Source organism: Beauveria bassiana (assembly GCF_000280675.1).
Source record: "Beauveria bassiana ARSEF 2860 unplaced genomic scaffold BBA_S00007, whole genome shotgun sequence".
Classification (NCBI taxonomy): domain Eukaryota; kingdom Fungi; phylum Ascomycota; class Sordariomycetes; order Hypocreales; family Cordycipitaceae; genus Beauveria; species Beauveria bassiana.
Genome location: NW_007930842.1, coordinates 809120 through 828676, shown reverse-complemented (window position 1 = coordinate 828676; position 19557 = coordinate 809120). Strand labels below are relative to the sequence as shown.

At 52.7% G+C, this 19557-nt stretch overlaps 7 protein-coding genes across 7 annotated transcripts; 4 read left to right on the top strand and 3 right to left on the bottom strand.

Annotated features, from left to right (window-relative positions):
* Window positions 1–504: 504 nt before the first annotated feature.
* On the top strand, window positions 505–1761 carry BBA_03484 (CgERG6-2 protein; the record flags this gene model as incomplete). The annotated part of the gene is made up of 3 exons (XM_008598581.1): window positions 505–717; window positions 774–808; window positions 867–1761. The coding sequence occupies 3 exons, from the start codon at window positions 505–507 to the stop codon at window positions 1759–1761; spliced, it is 1143 nt and encodes a 380-aa protein (XP_008596803.1).
* Window positions 1762–2977: 1216 nt separating this feature from the next.
* Window positions 2978–4237, top strand: BBA_03483 (transaldolase-like protein; the record flags this gene model as incomplete). The annotated part of the gene is made up of 2 exons (XM_008598580.1): window positions 2978–3382; window positions 3479–4237. The coding sequence occupies 2 exons, from the start codon at window positions 2978–2980 to the stop codon at window positions 4235–4237; spliced, it is 1164 nt and encodes a 387-aa protein (XP_008596802.1).
* Window positions 4238–5753: 1516 nt separating this feature from the next.
* Window positions 5754–9572, top strand: BBA_03482 (DSHCT domain-containing protein; the record flags this gene model as incomplete). The annotated part of the gene is made up of 1 exon (XM_008598579.1): window positions 5754–9572. The coding sequence occupies one exon, from the start codon at window positions 5754–5756 to the stop codon at window positions 9570–9572; it is 3819 nt and encodes a 1272-aa protein (XP_008596801.1).
* Window positions 9573–10002: 430 nt separating this feature from the next.
* BBA_03481 (Snf7 family protein) lies at window positions 10003–10699 on the bottom strand (the record flags this gene model as incomplete). The annotated part of the gene is made up of 2 exons (XM_008598578.1): window positions 10003–10284; window positions 10355–10699. The coding sequence occupies 2 exons, from the start codon at window positions 10697–10699 to the stop codon at window positions 10003–10005; spliced, it is 627 nt and encodes a 208-aa protein (XP_008596800.1).
* A 1990-nt stretch (window positions 10700–12689) lies between these two features.
* Window positions 12690–13681, bottom strand: BBA_03480 (RNase H domain protein; the record flags this gene model as incomplete). The annotated part of the gene is made up of 2 exons (XM_008598577.1): window positions 12690–13254; window positions 13326–13681. The coding sequence occupies 2 exons, from the start codon at window positions 13679–13681 to the stop codon at window positions 12690–12692; spliced, it is 921 nt and encodes a 306-aa protein (XP_008596799.1).
* A 464-nt stretch (window positions 13682–14145) lies between these two features.
* On the bottom strand, window positions 14146–15660 carry BBA_03479 (Beta-lactamase-type transpeptidase; the record flags this gene model as incomplete). The annotated part of the gene is made up of 4 exons (XM_008598576.1): window positions 14146–14292; window positions 14377–15082; window positions 15168–15432; window positions 15561–15660. The coding sequence occupies 4 exons, from the start codon at window positions 15658–15660 to the stop codon at window positions 14146–14148; spliced, it is 1218 nt and encodes a 405-aa protein (XP_008596798.1).
* A 1846-nt stretch (window positions 15661–17506) lies between these two features.
* On the top strand, window positions 17507–18367 carry BBA_03478 (DUF829 domain protein (PaxU); the record flags this gene model as incomplete). Its single annotated transcript, XM_008598575.1, has 1 exon — window positions 17507–18367. The coding sequence occupies one exon, from the start codon at window positions 17507–17509 to the stop codon at window positions 18365–18367; it is 861 nt and encodes a 286-aa protein (XP_008596797.1).
* Between the last annotated feature and the right edge of the window lie 1190 nt (window positions 18368–19557).

The following is a 19557-nucleotide window of genomic DNA, read 5'->3' as shown; positions in this document are numbered from 1 at the left end:
GGTAAGTGGCTAATGGCAAAATGATATCGCAGACGCCTGGAGGTGAACTGTGAAAGACTTGCTTACATAAAGTGATACGCCACTCAAGCCACAGACTTATCGATAATAAATCGTCGAATTCGTGTTCGTACGTTAGCCTCACCGCCCTCCGAATCGAGCACTAGCGCCCTGATAGTCCGATTCTCAACCAGAAGTCGACTAGCCTTGCATCACAAGCCAATGAATTTTGATTGCCAACCCACCAGTTGGCAGTCAGGGGCGCGCAAAGTGGGCAGTGTCCAAAAACTCGAAGCGAAAGTCGAGAGCCCCAGAACCGCGGATGGCATTCTTTAAGAGCGCCTACGTCCCCCCCAATTGACTCCTGTCACAATTCTGTCCTGTCCTTCTCCTTTTCTTCTGAGCTTTCAACCCGTCTCATCATCTAATCATACTGATTCGAAAGGCTGCTGATTTTCTCCTGTCAATACACATAGTTCTTCAGACCCGCTTCACCGGGCATTCAACATGGCGCCGTCTGTCACCCAGAACCTCGAGGGCGAGGATCACGCTCGCGATGCTGCCTTCAACAAGGCTATGCACGGCAAGTCTGCCCAGGCCAAGGGTGGTATTGCTGCCATGTTCAGCAAGGGCAGCGACGCCAAGAAGGCTGCTGTTGACGAGTACTTCAAGCACTGGGATAACAAACCCGCTGAGAACGAGACTGCTGAGGAGCGCGCTGTAAGTCGAATTCGGGGAGCTATCATGGTTCTCAATTGCTGACCTGTCCGACATAGGCCCGCACCGCCGAGTATGCCACTCTAACCAGACAGTGAGTTTTGGACGCGACCCAGCGGCAGCAAGCACAACTCAAGCTAACCCTTTGCTAGCTACTACAACCTCGCGACCGATCTCTACGAATATGGCTGGGGCCAGTCTTTCCATTTCTGCCGTTTCTCTACCGGCGAGCCTTTCCACCAGGCTATTGCCCGTCATGAGCACTACCTCGCCCACAGCATAGGCATTAAGGAGGGCATGAAGGTACTCGACGTTGGATGTGGTGTTGGCGGTCCTGCTCGTGAGATTGCCAAGTTCACTGGCTGCCACGTCACCGGCTTGAACAACAATGATTACCAGATCGATCGCGCCACTCACTACGCCGCCAAGGAAGGCCTCGCCAACCAGCTCAGCTTCGTCAAGGGTGACTTCATGCAGATGTCTTTCCCCGACAACAGCTTCGACGCCGTTTACGCCATTGAGGCCACGGTCCACGCGCCCAGCCTCAAGGGCATCTATAGCGAAATCTTTCGCGTGCTCAAGCCCGGTGGTGTATTCGGCGTTTACGAGTGGCTCATGACTGACGACTATGACAACAACAACCTTCACCACCGCGAGATTCGACTCGGTATCGAGCAGGGTGATGGCATTTCCAACATGTGCAAGGTCCAGGAGGCTCTTGACGCCATCAAGGACTCTGGTTTCGAGATGCTGCACCACGAGGATCTGGCTGACCGTCCTGACCCCTCGCCGTGGTACTGGCCTCTCTCTGGCGAGCTGAGGTACATACAGTCTGTCGGTGACATTTTCACCATTGTTCGAATGACCAAGTGGGGTCGCTTTATTGCTCACAACCTCGCCGGCGCGCTCGAGACAATCCGTCTGGCGCCTGCTGGTACCAAAAAGACAGCTGACAGCTTGGCTCTGGCCGCTGACTGCTTGGTGGCTGGTGGCAAGGAGCACTTGTTTACGCCAATGTACCTGATGGTTGCGCGCAAGCCCGAGTAAGAGAATAACATTAAGCTTGGCGATTTGATTCGGGTTGAAGGAATGATGTTATCAAAACTATACTGGAAACTAAAGAGGTATTGGCGAAGGGGCAGTGGATTAGATGAGCGGGGTAAAATAATTCTTACCGCATGTATATATAGATTTACGTAATAATTTCCGAGTTGACAATTACGGCGGGCATCGTGTCGGGCGCGATTTGTGTATGTATGTGCGTGAGTATAGTCGTAAATGCAGTTGCGGGCGACTTGGGTTATCTTGAATCCAGTTTGCTATGAGTAGACATGAGCCGTGGTAGGGGCAGTGAAGGATGGATAAAAGACGACTGCTGTTAGAAATGATTGCAAAGAATGAGAAGTAAAAAGTGTACTCTAGCACTTGTTCCTTATTAGCACTTTTCCTACATACTTCCCTCTCCTTGGAGCTAAAACCTCACCATGCATCGTTCACCGCTAATAAGGCGGAGATAGGCACTATAGCATCAGCAGCATAATAGTAGAGGCTTTGACAGAAGAAGAGTTCCATCGGCAATGCCGCCAGAAATACGAGACACTAGAGAAAATGTGACCAAAGTGCTGCAAAACTTCTTGTCATCTCTGCCTGATGACATTTTCTCCGTTGGTCACTCCCCTAACCCAACATCTTGATCCATCTGTAATGCCGGGTAACTAGCATCCCGCCCACGCTACCACCGGAGCTGCACGTGACTGTAGCTGACCAATGAGAGAGCTCCATCAGCTATCTTCGTCCCAACATTTACAGCATAAAAATTCGTCAAATAACAGGCAGAGCCCCTAAAAGCCTCTGAAATAGCCTCAGACAGGCCTAATTAACGCGCACAGATAGCGGGTCTCAACGGGCCCTGAGGAAGGAAAAAAACGCGCCATGGGCCCTGACAAGTGGCTGCAAGTGGCTGCAAGTGGCTGGCCAAAGCTGCGTTCGCCGCGCTCCGTAAATTCCCTCTCAACCTCCTTCTGCAACCTTTCTCACCAACACCCGACTCTTCTCCTGTTCTCCACGCGCGGCTTCTGATTGCATTCTTTTTTGCGACCATCAATTGAGCTGGTGGCTAGCTGTAGCTGTTGTTGCGAGTTCAATATCTCTTCGTTTTACCTGCTCAACTTCGAAACGAATTTGCCGTCCTCGGAGATCGCCCGTCCCCAACGCAAAAAACATCAACTCACACACAGCGTCAGCAACGACAGGAATAGGCATCATGTCACGCCTCCTCCGACCTGCCGCCCGTCTGGCGACCCAGGCTGCTCGTGCCCCCGTCGTTCCCAGCGGCTCCGCCAGCGCCGCCCTCGCCCAGTACACCCGCGCCGTCCACCGCCCTGTCTACTTTGGTGCAAACCACACTACTCGATCCTACGCCGACGGCAACGGCGTCAAAGAGTACACTGTTCGCGACGCCCTGAACGAGGCTCTGGCCGAAGAGCTAGAGTCCAACCCCAAGACCTTTATCCTCGGTGAGGAGGTTGCCCAGTACAACGGTGCCTATAAGGTCACCAAGGGTCTTCTCGACCGCTTCGGCGACAAGCGTGTCATTGACACCCCCATCACCGAGAGCGGCTTCTGCGGTCTGGCTGTTGGTGCTGCCCTCAGTGGTCTGCACCCTATTGTGAGTCATTGCCTTTACCTTGCCCAATTGACATCCTCCGAAGCTACCGGAGAGCTGTAGACCTCGACCAGCCGCTAACACGCCCCCCCCATCAAGTGCGAGTTCATGACCTTCAACTTTGCTATGCAAGCCATCGATCAAATTGTCAACTCAGCCGCCAAGACCCTCTACATGTCCGGTGGTATTCAGCCCTGCAATATTACCTTCCGCGGTCCCAATGGCTTCGCTGCTGGTGTCGGGGCCCAGCACTCTCAGGACTACTCTGCCTGGTACGGTTCCATCCCTGGTCTAAAGGTCGTCACACCTTGGAGCGCCGAAGACGCCAAGGGTCTCCTCAAAGCTGCTATTCGCGACCCCAACCCTGTCGTCTTTCTCGAGAACGAGCTCATGTATGGCCAAACCTTCCCCATGTCCGAGGCGGCCCAAAAGGACGACTTTGTCATTCCCTTTGGCAAGGCCAAGATTGAGCGCTCCGGCAAGGATCTGACTATTGTCACCCTTTCCCGCTGCGTCGGCCAGTCCCTCGTCGCAGCCGAGAACCTCAAGAAGAACTATGGCGTCGAGGCTGAGGTCATCAACCTGCGTTCCGTCAAGCCCCTCGACGTCGAGACCATCATCAACTCGGTTAAGAAGACCCGCCGTCTCTTGTCTGTCGAGTCTGGCTTCCCTGCTTTTGGTGTTGGCGCTGAGATTCTGGCGCTGACCATGGAGTACGCCTTCGACTACCTTGACGGCCCTGCCCAGCGTGTCACTGGCGCCGAGGTACCCACACCCTATGCCCAGAAGCTTGAGGAGATGAGCTTCCCCAACGAGAAGCTGATTGAGGACTGGGCTGCCAAGATGCTCAAGGTCTAAGCGGCGCCTGGGCTCTCGAATAGGGGAAAATAAAAAACGACTGGCCGCGGCTGCCGACGTCGTGCTCGGCAGAGCCACGGCGCGGCCGGAAACAATTTACGTGTTGGCGAGCCAGCACATATTACCTGATAGATGGACAAAACGGCTGGGACCTGTACTTGTATTCCTCATTGTCTGTATATCCCGACCATTGTGTCTTAATGATTCATTTGCCTGCCACTGGCGCTTTGTCAACGATTATTGTAAGGTTGTGATCTGGTCTACACGGTGCCATTGAAACTCGCAAGGTGACTGACTGCTGTCTCGATTTGTTCGCATTTTTAATCTTTACATATCTCATCTCCATGCAAATTCCAAGGTGACTACAGTCTCGGTCCGCTTGCATTTTCAACCTTGACACACTGAATTGCCGTCGAGGCTAACAAAGTAACTGCACCAGGGCTTCGTTTACAGACTTCATCTTCTATACAACAGCTTCCTTCGCTGCAATACGCTTATCCAGCTGCCGCAGCGCCTGATCTATCCCCGCTTCCATATTCCACGTCAGCAGCATTCGCGCGCGCCCCGTCAAGTCCTGCCCATGTCGGCGCGGATGTCTGGCCCCATGTACTTTATCAGCTGGCCCTGTATGCGACTTCTCCAGATCAGCCACTGCGACCAGTCCTCCTTGCTCCGCTATACAACTCCACCGCCGTCCTCACCATTTCCGCCGTGTTCGCCGAGGTAGCCGCCATTCGAGTCGCTGCTGTCTGTCGTACGTTGAGCGATTCGGGGAAGTGTTATTGGAAGCAAGTCTGGCCTATGTGTAGCACTCAGCTGTGTGTTGATGCTGTTGATGCTGTTGGCCTTACACAGTTAGATAATGTCTTACACGCTGCACGGCTTAGAAACCTTTTAAGCAATTATGACTTTCTTCTCTCTGGACACTCGAGCTTGAACAGACCAGAGAGGCTACTAGACGGTGAACACTTCATTCGCGCTAGGATGTGTCTACCGAAGAAGAGAGAGGTGGCTGCTCTGGACCGTTTCGTTGACTTGAAAGAAAAAGAACTGAAAGTAGAGTATCAATTCAGGTGGAAGAGCCAGAGAATGCCGCAGTAGCCATGTTATCCGAGGCGTTGTTTTAATTTTAGCATCGCAAAATTGCAACCCGCATAGCACAGAAATTGACCAAGAAACGTTTGGGCACCAGGATCGAAGATGGAGATGTGGTGCCGGAGTTATCGTCTTACACAACGGCCGCGATGCGAGTCAGTCTCAAGTCCAATCTTCGTCTCTACTCAGGTACATTTAATATAATCAAAATCACTAGTATAACACGCAAAGTTTTGAGTCGTCGCTTGACAATAATGCGTGCATACCCGATTCTGGATCAATTAGTACGACGTAGGCAGCTCCACATCTAAAGCATCACTGATTCTTGGTGGGGTAGTTAATGCAAACACCACACACACCTTCAACCTTCAACCCGCGCTTGTCAACGCCGTCATCATCATACACGGCGAGCGGTAATAGAATGACCAGCATTGATGATCTTCTGCTGGTGCAGGGCGCTGATGAAGCTGCCGTCAAACACCTGCCAAAAGATATTCAGGATCCGTCCCGTATCAAGGCGCAACTCGAGCAGCTCTATCTGTCACCATCCGCCCAATTCTCAGATGACTGGCTGAACCGCCTGCAACAGCGCTGGGACTTTGAAGCCGACTACTCATCGCTATTTCGAATTGCACCGACACAGACCAGGACAGTCACTCGTTTCCAGCGCCAGGGTCTCGAAGGCCGCGTCACAGGCTACAAGAATGTCACAGTTCCGCGCAACAGCGCCAACGCTAAAAACTCGACCAGTCTGCTCCGCAAGCCCGCTAACCGCGCAGAATTTGTCCGAGGCGCGGCTGGATTTTTCCCATTTGCGCCAGGTGGTCTGGAAGGCATCGCGGCCACTGCTGCCTTGGAAGATCAGGCCCTCGCTGATACCCGCGGAGATGGGAAGGTCGGTGGCAACAAGCTCGACAGAGTCATCCAATTCACCGACGGAGGCCTGCTTCAGGTAGCACCCGGCCTGGAAAGAGGAATTGACTTTGGAAAGAAAAAGTCACAGCAGGACAAGGAAGCCGAGGATGCTGTTCAGCAAGTTTTGGAGGAGGCACCAGAACAAGCGACTGGAGGCGAGGGCAAGGAGGATGGAGACGAGCCAGAGGATGCAGAAGAGGACGAGGAAGGAGATGGAGATGATGACATTGATGATATTCTGCCTGTCGAATTCCCTTCCCTTGAGCCACACAGCGTACTTGCCACGTCTCGTGCTAAGAAGGCGGGCAAGGAATGGGCGCACATGGTGGATATTCGCGGGGAAATGACCAACTTCAGAGAGCTGGTACCAGATATGGCGCGAGAATGGCCATTTGAACTGGACACCTTTCAAAAAGAAGCTGTCTACCATCTCGAGAATGGCGATTCTGTTTTTGTCGCCGCACATACATCTGCAGGCAAGACTGTAGTTGCAGAATACGCCATTGCTCTAGCGGCCAAGCACATGACCAAGGCCATCTACACATCACCCATCAAAGCGCTAAGCAACCAAAAGTTTCGCGACTTTCGACAGACGTTTGACGAGGTCGGCATTCTCACTGGTGACGTGCAAATCAATCCCGAGGCTAGTTGTCTCATCATGACGACCGAGATCTTGCGCTCCATGTTGTACCGCGGTGCTGACTTGATTCGTGATGTTGAGTTTGTCATATTCGACGAGGTCCACTACGTCAACGATTACGAGCGAGGTGTAGTCTGGGAAGAAGTCATTATTATGCTGCCAGAGCACATTTCGCTGATCCTCCTCTCTGCCACGGTGCCCAATACGCATGAATTTGCCTCGTGGGTTGGACGGACCAAGCAGAAAGACATCTATGTGATATCGACCCCCAAGAGACCAGTTCCTCTGGAGCACTACCTCTGGGCAGGCAAAGATATTCACAAGATTGTCGACTCTGACAAAAGGTTTCTTGAGAAGGGCTGGAAAGACGCACACGCTACACTTGAAAGCAAGGACAAAGTCAAAGGCGCGGAGACCACTGTCGCAACTCGTGGAGGCAACCCCCGAGGTGGTCAGCGTGGCGGCCAACAACAGCGTGGTGGCCGCGGTGGCGCCCAGCAACGCGGTGGCGGAGGACAGCGAGGCGGAAATCAGAGAGGAGGTCGTGGAGGCGGAGGTCCTCCTCGAGCGAGTCACACACCCGGCCATATGGGCCGCTCTGGTAGACCCGGCTTTGCTTCTGCAGCACAAGACAAGAACTTGTGGGTTCATCTGGTCCAGTATCTGAAGCGCAACACGCTTCTGCCGGCATGCATATTTGTCTTCTCCAAGAAGCGATGCGAGGAGAATGCCGACGCACTGAGCAACCAGGACTTTTGCACGGCGTCTGAGAAGAGTCACATTCACATGATTATCGAAAAGTCAATTGCACGACTCAAGCCAGAAGATCGTGTTCTACCACAGATTATCCGCCTGCGCGAGCTTCTTGGCCGAGGTATCGCAGTACATCACGGTGGCTTGCTGCCCATCGTCAAGGAGCTGGTTGAGATGCTGTTTGCCGAGACGCTTGTCAAGGTTCTTTTTGCGACCGAAACATTCGCCATGGGTCTCAACTTGCCGACAAGAACAGTTGTATTCTCTGGCTACCGCAAACACGACGGACATTCGTTCCGTAATCTTTTGCCAGGTGAATACACACAGATGGCTGGTCGTGCTGGACGCCGTGGCTTGGACAAGGTTGGGTCCGTCATTATTGTACCGCCTGGCGGTGATGATGTACCCCCCGTCACAGACTTGCGCAACATGCTCCTGGGTGAGCCGTCCAAGCTTCGATCCCAATTCAGACTGACATACAACATGATTCTCAACTTGTTGCGCGTTGAAGCTCTCAAGATTGAAGAAATGATTAAGCGCAGTTTCTCAGAGCATGCCACGCAACAGCTTTTGCCCGAGCACGAAAAGGATGTCAGGCTTGCCCAGGCAGATTTGGACAAGGTGAAGCGTGAGCCGTGCAAGATATGCGACACTGTCGTGGACGAATGCCATCAAGCTGCTCAGGATTACAAGCAGCTTACCGCCGAACTCTACAAGGGATTGCTCAAGATTACAATTGGTCGCAGAATGTTTTCACAGCAACGGCTGATTGTATTCAACTGGGACGGTATCCGCACTGTAGGTATCCTGCTCTCCGAGGGCGTGAGCCCCAGGAGCACGATTGAAAATCCTACACTGCACGTATGCGCACTTAAGCCGCTCCGGGATCGTCGCGACGGTACTGATTTACTGCCATTCCTGCCAGTATATCGCAAGTACCTACATAAGCTGCCACAGGGTCGCAAGCGCATGCAGACTAAGACGCTACATGTTCCGCTGAGCGACGTGGAGTGCCTGACACGATGGGTACTTAAGGGCACCGTGCCCGAAATCATGAAGCGCGGCGACGTGGCTCTGCAAGCGATTGACAAGCTCCAGGAAATCTGCGCCTCGTGGGATGATAAGTGGGATGAGGCGGACATGGGCAGGATCAAAAGCCTGCAGTTGCAGGAAATAATGGAGCAACGAGTGCAGCTTGCCAAGAAGATGAGCACGTCGCCCGCCATGTCGTGTCCGACGTTCCTCAAGCACTTTGCCATGTGCCATGACGAGTGGCTAATCAAAGAGCATATCCAACAGCTCAAGTCTTCGCTGTCCGACCAGAACCTCCAGCTTCTTCCCGACTATGAACAACGTGTGCAGGTTCTGAAGGAGCTTGGCTTCATTGACGAGGCCACGCGGATCCAGCTCAAGGGTAAGGTAGCATGTGAGGTGCACAGTGGTGACGAGCTGGTCCTCACCGAGCTCATTCTCGACAATGTACTTGCAGAGTTTGACCCTGCCGAGATTGCCGCTCTCCTGTCCGCGTTTGTCTTTCAGGAAAAGACGACCATCGAGCCGGTGCTCACTGGCAACCTGGAGCGCGGTCGGGAGCGCATCGTGGCCATTTCAGAAAAGGTCAATGATGTGCAGACGCGGCTGCAGGTGATTTTGTCGTCGGAGGACTCGAACGACTTTGTGTCGCGGCCGCGGTTCGGCCTGATGGAGGTGGTGTACGAGTGGGCGCGGGGCATGAGCTTCAAGAACATTACGGGCCTGACGGACGTGCTCGAGGGCACGATTGTGCGCACCATGACGAGGCTGGACGAGACGTGCCGCGAGGTGAAGAATGCGGCGCGCATTATTGGCGACCCGGACCTGTACCAGAAGATGCAGCAGGCGCAGGAGATGATTAAGCGCGACATTACGGCCGTGGCGAGTCTGTACATGTAGGCTGGCGAGCTGGAAAGAAAAAAGTAACGCATTTGTTTTTGCTGAAAAAAGACACATGTGGGAAAAGGGCCCTTTAAAAGAGAGGACATGGGAGTTTTCAATTCACAATAGCATGGCATAGACGGGCTTGGGGCATAATGTGGAAGAAAAAGGACACAGATATGATTGAATGTCTGATTTTACATGCGGAAGAAATAAGGATATTGATGTGACCGAGTGTCTGGTTTAAATGTCTTTCAAAAAATCAATAAACATAAATAGCAATGCTAAAGACCAAAACTGATTCCAACCCAAAATAACGCCGAACACATGTAAAGCCGAGCGTGGCAGCGCTGCTGTCGTCAATTTTGCATGCTGCGCTGCCTTCTATCCCAAAACGCAGCACGACCACATCTTTTCGCCCCTTTCCATCCACTACTGCTATGTGTAGTTAGGCCCGCAGCGCACGCAGCCGCTGCTGAAGCGCATCCTCCTCCTCGGCCGTCGGGTCGTTTGTCTGGGCAGTGGCGGGTTCGGCGGTGGCGGGCGTCGCCTTGTTGAGTTCCTGGGAGAGCTCGATGCCGGCGTCGTCGGCGAGCTTGCCCAGGAGTTCGTGGACGGCGTCCTCGCCGACCTGTGTCGATGTGGACTGGGTGATGGCGTCTTGGTAGATGCCGTTGGACATGGCGTATTCTTCATTCTGCTGCTTAAATTGCTCGAGGGTGTGAAGGGTCTGTTTTTTATTTGATTTTCGTCAGCATATCGATTTCGCCTTGTTCATTTGCAATAAAAAAAGCAATTACCTTTTCTGGATTTGTATTCTTTTGCGCGACATTCATCACTTTGGACGACGACGCCATCATGTGCGTCATGCGGTTCATGGAATTGTTGGCCTGGATCTGGGCGGCCGACAGCTCGGCCATGTCGGCCATCTGGTCCATCTGCTGGGCGAGCGCCTGCTTTGAGAGGAGCACCTTGGCCTTTTGGTAGGCTTTCTGCGTCTCGCCCTTTTTCAGCAGCTCCTGGATCTGCTTCTTGAGCACGGGGTCCTGCTTGGCGGCCTTGACGGCCTCGCGCCGGGCCTGCTTGGCCTGGAAGCGCGCCTGGAACTCGACTTGCATGTCGCGGGCGAGCTGGCGGTTCGACATGATGAAGGGTATGGCGTGTGGGCTGAGGTAGAGTGGTCGGCGAGGTTTGAGGAATGTCGGGAGGAGAGTATGGGAAGAGTTGGCGATGGATGCTGATGCGGAATTCGACAAGTCGCATCACGAGAGACGGAACGAGGAAACAAAGTGGGGTGTGGGCGCTGTGGCGGGGAGGCCGCACGCTAAAGTGGTGGCAGTGACGCAAAGCCTCTGTAGTGTGTATCTAGGTACCTACCACGCGGGTGACAAAATGAAATGGCCTATAATGAGAGTACTAAAGTTTAGCGGCCTATTTTAAATAATTCTTAAGAAGCTCTAGAAAATGTATATCTAGCTAAAATGAATATAAGATTATATTTTAGTACTTAAATTATCTCTTATATCTTTTATTAATTTTAAATATTTCCTATTATTTTCTATTCTATGTACCTCTCGTTAAGTATTATGCGGACGCCTTGCGAAGATGGGTCAGCTTTTTTGTCAGCCCCTTGCCTACCTAGGTAGTGGTAGGTACACCTACTGTAGGTACTGGCCAGACGCCAAACGAACGTGCGACACACATCCACCTTCTGACGTTGTTGGTTGGGTGCTGGATGCTGTGGCGGCCAGCATATACCCGAGCCCTGTAACACAAAGGTTAGATTTTTGGCCATCCGAGGATGCGTTCTTAGGCGTGACGATCTTACGGGGCGCCCTTCTTCCCATGGGAAACACGAATCAGGACTTGGTTAGATCTGTCAGTCGCGCCTCCCAAAACCTGACAGAGCCTTGTTGCTCTCTCCCCTCACCCAAGAGTGCTACAACAGTCTCCTCCTGCTCACCAGTGAGAAAAATTAAGAAACGGCTCCTGATACATGGACGAGAAACACAGCGTCACTGTAAACCAGCATGGCTTCTCAGATGGTGATGGGCGATGGCTACACTACATCAGCTTGCCCTCCCCATTCCCCCCGCGATGAGGACAATGTTAGACCTGAACGAACGAGACGGGTAGGATCCGGCGGCATCGATTCGCGCGTGACGCCAAGCGAGTCTACTGCCGTATTTGACGTGATCGAACCCGTCTTGAAGACAGGTGTAAGTGATGGTATGAGGGCCATCATCATCACCCTGCTAGTTATTGCAAACCTAGTTCAGGTGGCTGTCTTCCCACAACAAAGAAAAGTTTGCATCCCGTACCATGACTGCGAATAAATCGAAATGATGCTGTTTTATTTCCAATCTACTTACTCTCAGCGGCGGTATCACACTTGGACGTGCTCTCGGCCGGGCAACTGGACCTGGGAAAGCTAACTGGATGGCCGCCTCGTATTCCTGGGTTGCTTTTCCCTTTGTTTAAGGCTGCCCTGTCCTTAAGCGCCGCTTTGGTTACTGTGGGATTAATTCTGGACTTTGCCTTTGTCAGGGTCCCCAAGGTAAACCGCCATGGCTGGGGAGATGAATTTGGGGGGCTTATGGCTTTGGGTGCGAACGAGGTGGCGGTGACGCATACGAGCTCGCCGGCAGATTTAGCCATGTCAAGTTAAATTGAGGTGACCACAACATTGGCTCCTTCCCGTTGGTGGTTCGCTGCCTGATGCACGATTACTGCTACGTCTAGAATGCTGTGTAGCTCTGTGCACCTAAAATTGGATAATTGTAGCTGCACACTACTGTAGGCAGGCGCAGATGCATGCGAAGCCAGTCGTACCGTCCGGGCAGCGCATCAGCACCGTCTTATTATCGATCTCTTTAGCGGGATGCAAGCTGCCTGTAGAAAACATAGCATCGCCGATGAAAACTATCTGCTAAAGCGAAATCTTGTGGATTGACCTTTGGAAAAGATGTCGGCAAAGAACGGCTCTGAAGCGCCATGTCACTTGTCGTCTTGAGCTACATCCTGGGTAAGTCGACACGCTCTCGGCTCGCCCATAAGGTCGAAATCTTATCACAGTACTGAATTCCATTTGTGTCGTGATTCTTTCACATGCATGACCCTCAGGGGCCTTCACCCTCAGATCGCCATCCCAACATATGATGCCCACCTAGGAGGTGCCTCTCCCGCCGCGGCAGCCTTCTTCGCAGCTTCGTCGGCAAGCGTATTCCACTCGCGTGGAATCTTCCAGAACTGGATGGCCGTATCACAGAGGTTGGCTCTCTCGCACTCCCCCAAGAGCACCTCCCACAAATCCTTGTTCTTGACATCGGAGCCGTCAGTTCCCCTCTTACCTTTTGTCCTCCAACTGTTCTGCACCCAAGTCTTCGCCCATTGTGTTGAACCCTCCACGACGTAGTCCGAGTCAGTGGCGATGACAACTGTTTTGAATCCCTCGCCTGGCCAGTGTCGGAAACGCAGGGCGGCGAAGACGGCCCGCAGCTCGGCCCGGTTGCTGCTCTGGATGCCATCTTCACCCCACGGGCCCTGCTTTTCCAGACGGGCCGAGACCAACAGCGGTTTGCCCTCAAGATTCAGCCCTTGGCAAAATGCCCAACCGGCCTTTGGATTGGCTTGGCCGTTGTTAAGACACGCCCCGTCAGTCATGAGAAGGAGTACGGAATTATCATTATGGTAGGTGTACCTGAGACCACGAACCAGGAGGTTAGCCGAGCACGAGGAAAAAAAGGCGACGAAGGAGCGAAAGCGCTTTACCTGATTATATCCATGAAGCGAGACCTGCCGCGAAACAGCTCCATCGGTGTCGTGGAGCTAAGGGGAGGGCTGAACTTGGAGGGGAAGATCAGACCAGTGCCTTTGACCAAATCGGACCCTGAGGAAGGGACTATGATGGCCTCATCATCGTCCTCTTCATCGACCAAGTCTCCGCAGTCTTCACCAAGGATGTCATCCTTGAAGCTGTAGTCACTGCAACATTTGCCGCATTGCACCAATCCGTGAGGTCCACAGACGAGTCGACCGTTTGGCAGCTCACAGGGGCCTTCATCGTCATCGCTGCTGCTATATCCCAGTGGGAACATGCCCTGGGCGAGATACCAGCCGCGAGGCATTACGGAAGTCTGTTTGCTGCCTGTTTGTGGTTATGTGTTTATGTGCTGGGGCACAAGTGGTGATTTTAAATTAGATGCGGCTAGAGGTGCATGGCAAGCAAGGGTATTAGCCAATGATGCTCCATAACAATTCCACCTTTTCCCCTCATCCTGTAGCCGATCAAAGGGCGGAAAACTTCCATCATCGAGGTCGAGGTATATCTATCCTATCGGCGCCTTGGAAGCTATCTTCCCACCATAAGCTGCCATGTCCCCGCAATAAACACGGCCGTTTCGCAAACCAGTCTCTTGTATCCCCAAAAAGATAATGTCCATCTCGCACTTCTTTCGGCTGTTCAAAAGGCGAAGACAGTGACATCCCCCCGGCAGCCTTTTCCGAGAGCGCTTTACGGATACGGAAGCAGTAAGAATATTCATTATTGAACTTACGTTAATTAACACCTATCCCAAAACACTTGGCCAATCTACCTTGGAAGCTCGCCATATGTGGCCGCCTCCAGCTTCTGCCACAGCAATCCCGATGGCGGTACGCCCGCATCGTTATTTGCCGGATCGTACTCCATGACGTTGAGCATCATGACGCCAGCAATACCTGTTTCGCGATCAAGCCACTATTCCATCACATGAACTATCAGCGACCATCACATATGCCAAGGAAGAAAACATCCATCTTCGAAATCGAGAGAACCACTTACCCATCGCGGACCTGACGCGCCGCTCCACGAAATAGATCCCTTGCGGCGCTTGCCCGGCACGTCGTCCACGTTGACCATGCCGCCAAACGCCTGCTGCATGCGCGCATGCTTCGGAAACTCGGGCGCCACGATGCCGTGCACGCCCATGTCGTACGTAAAGGCCTCGATGCCCTTGACCTGCTTGGGACTGAGCTGGTGCGCGCACAGCAAATCGAGCGACTCGCCCGACAGCAGCTTTCCCGCGAGCAGTCCCTGCAAAAATGTGGCAAAGTCGCGCGCCGTGGAAAAGAGCCCACCGCCGCCGCTCTCAATGGTCCAGTCCTCGACGACCGGCGCCGTCCCGGCTCCCTCTGACACGAGCTTGCCGCCGCGGCGCACAAAGTCGGCGACGGTGCGGTCCGTGCCGACGTGCGGCAGCCGCGACGGGTAGAAGCCCGTGTCGCGCAGGCCGAGCGGCGCGAACACGTGTGTCTGCATGTATGCGCCCAGTGGCTGGTCCACGACGAGCGCGAGCAGCTCGCCGGCCCAGTCCGGTCCCGTGCCGTAGTTCCAGTACTCGCCTGGGGCGTACACGAGTGGCGTGTCCATGGCGGCGCGGCTGCGTGCGGGGAACTGGCCCTTGACACGGTCAGGGCGCTGTGACCACTGCAGCGCCCGCGGGTTGGAAAAGTCGTACGAGTAGCCGGACGTGTGCGAGAGGAGCATACTGTGCAGAGTAACGCGTCAGCTGAGGGTTAAAGAGTAGTTTGGGTGTGTGTGTGTGTGTGTGTTGAAGGCTGAAAGAAGCTCACCGGAGCGTTATAGGCTCCGTGTTGGCTTCGAGGATCGGCGTGCCGTCGTCCTGGAAGCCGCGCAGGATCTGGACCTTTTCCATCTCGGCGAATCGAGGACGTACGTCGTCGTCGAGGTTGATGAGGCCGCGCTCCACGAGCTGCAAGAGGCACGTCGCCGTGACGACTTTGCTCATCGAGGCGATCCATGTAAAGGAATTGGCCGTAAAGGCCGGCGACGCTGCATCAAGTCCGATGCGTCCGGCAGCACCAGAATACAAAAACTCTTGAGAAGATAAGATCGTTCAAGGTTAGCAAGTCTGTTTTCCAGGGATATGTATTATTTTTTCTCCGTGATTCCTTTCTTTTTCTTGCCTCGGCACGTCGGCCGTCAGCACCAACGTCATAACGTACCATCTTTATTAGTCACTATAAAGGCCGCGCCCAACACTTTGTCCGTAGCATCCTCGCCCGAGGGCACGGCGTCTTGCAAAAGAGCGTCGAGCTTTTGCATGATTGTTTCTTTGTCTATGTTCTTTGAATAGGATGTAAAGATGAAAATGGGACATGAGATCTCAAGCTGACATTGGTTACCATGCGTTAGGTGTCTCCCCCGAGCTTGTTGCATCCAGTCTGCTTATTTCGGCTTGGTGACCCCGCAGACAGCTCGCTTATCTCATGCAAGTGCTTTGCCGTCCGTCCGAATTCTCTTTGTTGCGGCCGTAGCCGTGGATGATTTGGGCGAATCAGCAGTCCATTTACTGGTGTTCCTTTCATCTTCTGACCAGGGTGTTGCAGCCCTCTTTGTCTTGTTAGTCCCTGCCCAACCAAAAAGTTGTCAAGCCAAGGCTTCAAGGGTGTTTTCTTTTGGCCAACTGTTCTGGATGCCCAGAGCCAGTCAATTACCGCCCGCGAGACCAAGATGCAGCCAAGATCTCATTAAACCTATATGCAAGGCTCACCGTGCATCAAGTCAGTTTATTGAGTCCAAGCGGGCCATGTTGTGCAACCGCCTAGCCGTCGCACCTCCAGCAGCTTCAGTGTAAGCGCCAGTACTGAGGTTTGACAGCACGCCGTTTTTTTTTTCTTTTTTTTTAAAAAAAAAACCCCCACTCACCGCATACCATGAAATCACGAACTCACTACTTGCTATCCGTGAATATTGGCTACAAGCTGTCACACGGGCTCACTTGCTGTACAAAGCCCATCCTCAACCACTGCCGCAAGTACGAATGCCACCCCTACCTACCTTACCATATGCATCCGATGTCGCCCTTTTTCGTTGCACGTTGAATCTCTCCGCAGCCGGGCTCCTGCATTTTATGCCACGTCGTCATGGTGCGATTCTTTCTTTCCCCGTGTGCGAGACAGGAGATTGTTTTTTTTTTTTGCGCCTGCGAGTGCTCGCATCTGATAACTCTTTGGAAAAAGAGATGCCCCATATCTAGTCACTTTCACAGTGGAGAAATGAGACATCATGATGTACTTCAGGCTATGCGTACCTATGGATATTGCTGCCGCCGAAATGCTGCAAGCACTCCTGCTGTTCTCTCCTAGAATCAGCATTATTAGAAAAATGGTTATTATTCTATACCTAGACTTTTCAAAGCAACATTATTCGGCAACACCAATTTTGAGCTTCGACTATTAGGAACTGCAATTCAAGGCCCGGCGATGTGCCAAGTCAAGCCACAGTTTCTAGGGGGGGGAATCCACGTGTGAGTTATAACCCTGTGGCCATCGTTATGATTAGTCTTAGAAATTAGACAGCTGTGCACGTTTGCACGACGTCGCGGTTTGGTCCTGGTCAAAGCCAGGCAGAGATTTCAGATGGTCTCTTTATGCGAATAATTCGTGTTTGTGTGAACTCGGGGTTGACGAGTGAAGATAATTCAGATGTCACGATGCTTTTTATAGTACCACTAGTTGAATGCAGGATCAGCCTATTGACGCACTGTAAGTCATTGACTCACTGCCTCGGCAAAAATGCCAGCCTATCACGGTGGGCTACCCATTCGGCAGGATCAAACAATGAGATGTCGATTGGCTCACTGTCTCGCTTGCCGCTGGGTCAATATAATAATCGCGCCCGTCGGCCCCTCTGGTTTCTGTGGCTGGTACCTGGTGTTTGCTCTGGTTGAAGTGCTGCTGCCTCACCACGTCAAGAAGGCTGTCACACTGTTTCCTGTCGCCCTTTTGTAAAACAGTGGGTGGGCAATCAATTAATTACCTTCGTACCCTCGCATATCTTCTCCCACACTCCGCACTTTCTTCTTGTTCTCCCGTTTTGAATTCCGTTTATTTCGGCCGGCAGGCCCATCGGCTAGTAAGTAAACTGGCAAGCGTGCTTTCATCCAGACATGGCACCGCCTTCTTTTGTCCGCATCAACGAGATTGTCTCCGTGCAGCACCCCAATGGAAAAAATGATACGACGTCTTCCGATGGAATCTCGGAATCCCAGACCAGCAGAGACCCAAAGACGGCTTCACCCGGGATGATTCTGTTCTTGTCGTGGGCCAATGCCAATGATCGGCACATTGAAAGGTACACGAAGCTGTACAATGAAATTTATCCCGGCTCTAGCATTGTTCTTGTGGAAAGCGACATGGTAGCATTTTTCTGCCGGTCGGTTCAGACGCAGCAAAAGCTGGTCGGGCCGGTGGTGAAGATGCTTCGCGAGGCGGCCGACGACACCCTATACGTACATATCATGTCCAACGCCGGCGCCAAACAATGGGTCGCCATTAACGAGATGCTCTTTCAATCAGAAGGGCGCTCCCTATCTGAATTGTCCACCATCATTGATAGTGCCCCAGGGCGATCAGGATTTAGGAAAACCTGGGAGGCAATCTCCCCGGCCTTGCCGCGAGCTGTCCTGCCCAAGACCATACTCAGCTTCGTGCTCGGTATCGCTTTGCGCGTTGTGTACAGTACGAAATTTTTTGGGCCCGGGTTTGATCCACTAGAGACAATAAGGAAGCAGCTCAACGAGCACGTCCCAGTAGTCGCTGGGCCTCGCCGATGCTACATATACTCCGAGACAGATCTGCTCGTTGGCGAGGACGACGTGGTAGATCACGCAGAAGAGGCAAAGCAGAAAGGCTGGTCAGTCGAGCTTGTCAGATTCGAAGGAAGCCCACACGTCGGACACCTGAAGCAGGACCCGAAAAAGTATAGAGACGCAATCGAGAGAACGTGGCTAGGGAGGTCAAAGTTGTAATGGTCGCTGAGGCATGAAATTCACGATGATACGTCTGAAGAATAGTAAACCGCAATTGATATCAGTTCATAGGAGAAGGTGCTACCGTCAAGAACCAGCGCTTGATTTTCCAATGAATCCTTAACCCTGCATCGTCAGACAAAGAATGGCTGCCGTAGCTACCTCATGCCCCAACACCCCGCAGAAGACGCCGCGGACAAAGTAGGGAGTTCCCCGCGACTCCACTGTTGAGAAACCCGCTTGCCCACAAGGCGCCCTAGCCTCCGGGAGATCGATGCGACTGGGGAGACATGTTGGACTCTTGAAAGGATCGGCATGCTGTGTTGAACATTCATCATTCTCAGATATTGGCTTCATACTCCGTACATCGGCAGATGTCAGCCCCTGCAGTAAACAGTTCACCGGCACCCCCGCCAACATGCTCTGTGCTGCATGTGCCGTAGTGCAGCAAAAGGTGGAACCACCAACCACTGGTGATGCTGTATTTATATTAATCGCAGGTTCGTGACCGTTGCGGGATGACGACACAACCCAAATACTAGTAGAATATTAGAAGGATCAACTATAGAAAGTCATCAGTTCTATAGTTGGTCTGATAAGCTACCAAGGCATAGGACTATCAAAAAGTAATACAGAATACTTTATGTATGATTTGTTTAATTAATTCATTTCATCGGGTTGGGCCATGCTTCGGGCAGCCCTCATCCGAGGTGGGCAGGAGCGTTTTTGACACCCTACACCACGAGCCATGCTGGGCATAGAAATGCTCGGGCATTTGGACATTTCGGGATCATTGCGCCCTATATTATTGATTTCTTCGCAAATACGCGACCACCCCTCTTATTGAGTTGAAGCACCATCAGACGCGGGGAAACAACCGAATCTCGCGGCAGACCACCTAGTCGCGACCGCAGTAACTCGCGACAGAAGAAGCTACCTAAGATGAAGCACTTGGTACATGGCGTATTTTGTTGGAGTAAAGGCCCTTGTAAATGACCTAACTAAAGGCCTTGCATCTAATGAGATACTTCAATGACCACTTAGTTAAGTAATATGCCCCAGCACAAACACACCGCCGCAAACGGGCAGCAAACAGACACTCTCAATCTGGGATCCAGCAGCCACGCCGTCTAAAGATACAACCATGGCTTTGTACGACCATTTGGTAAGCTGGATCCGACGAAGCTCGG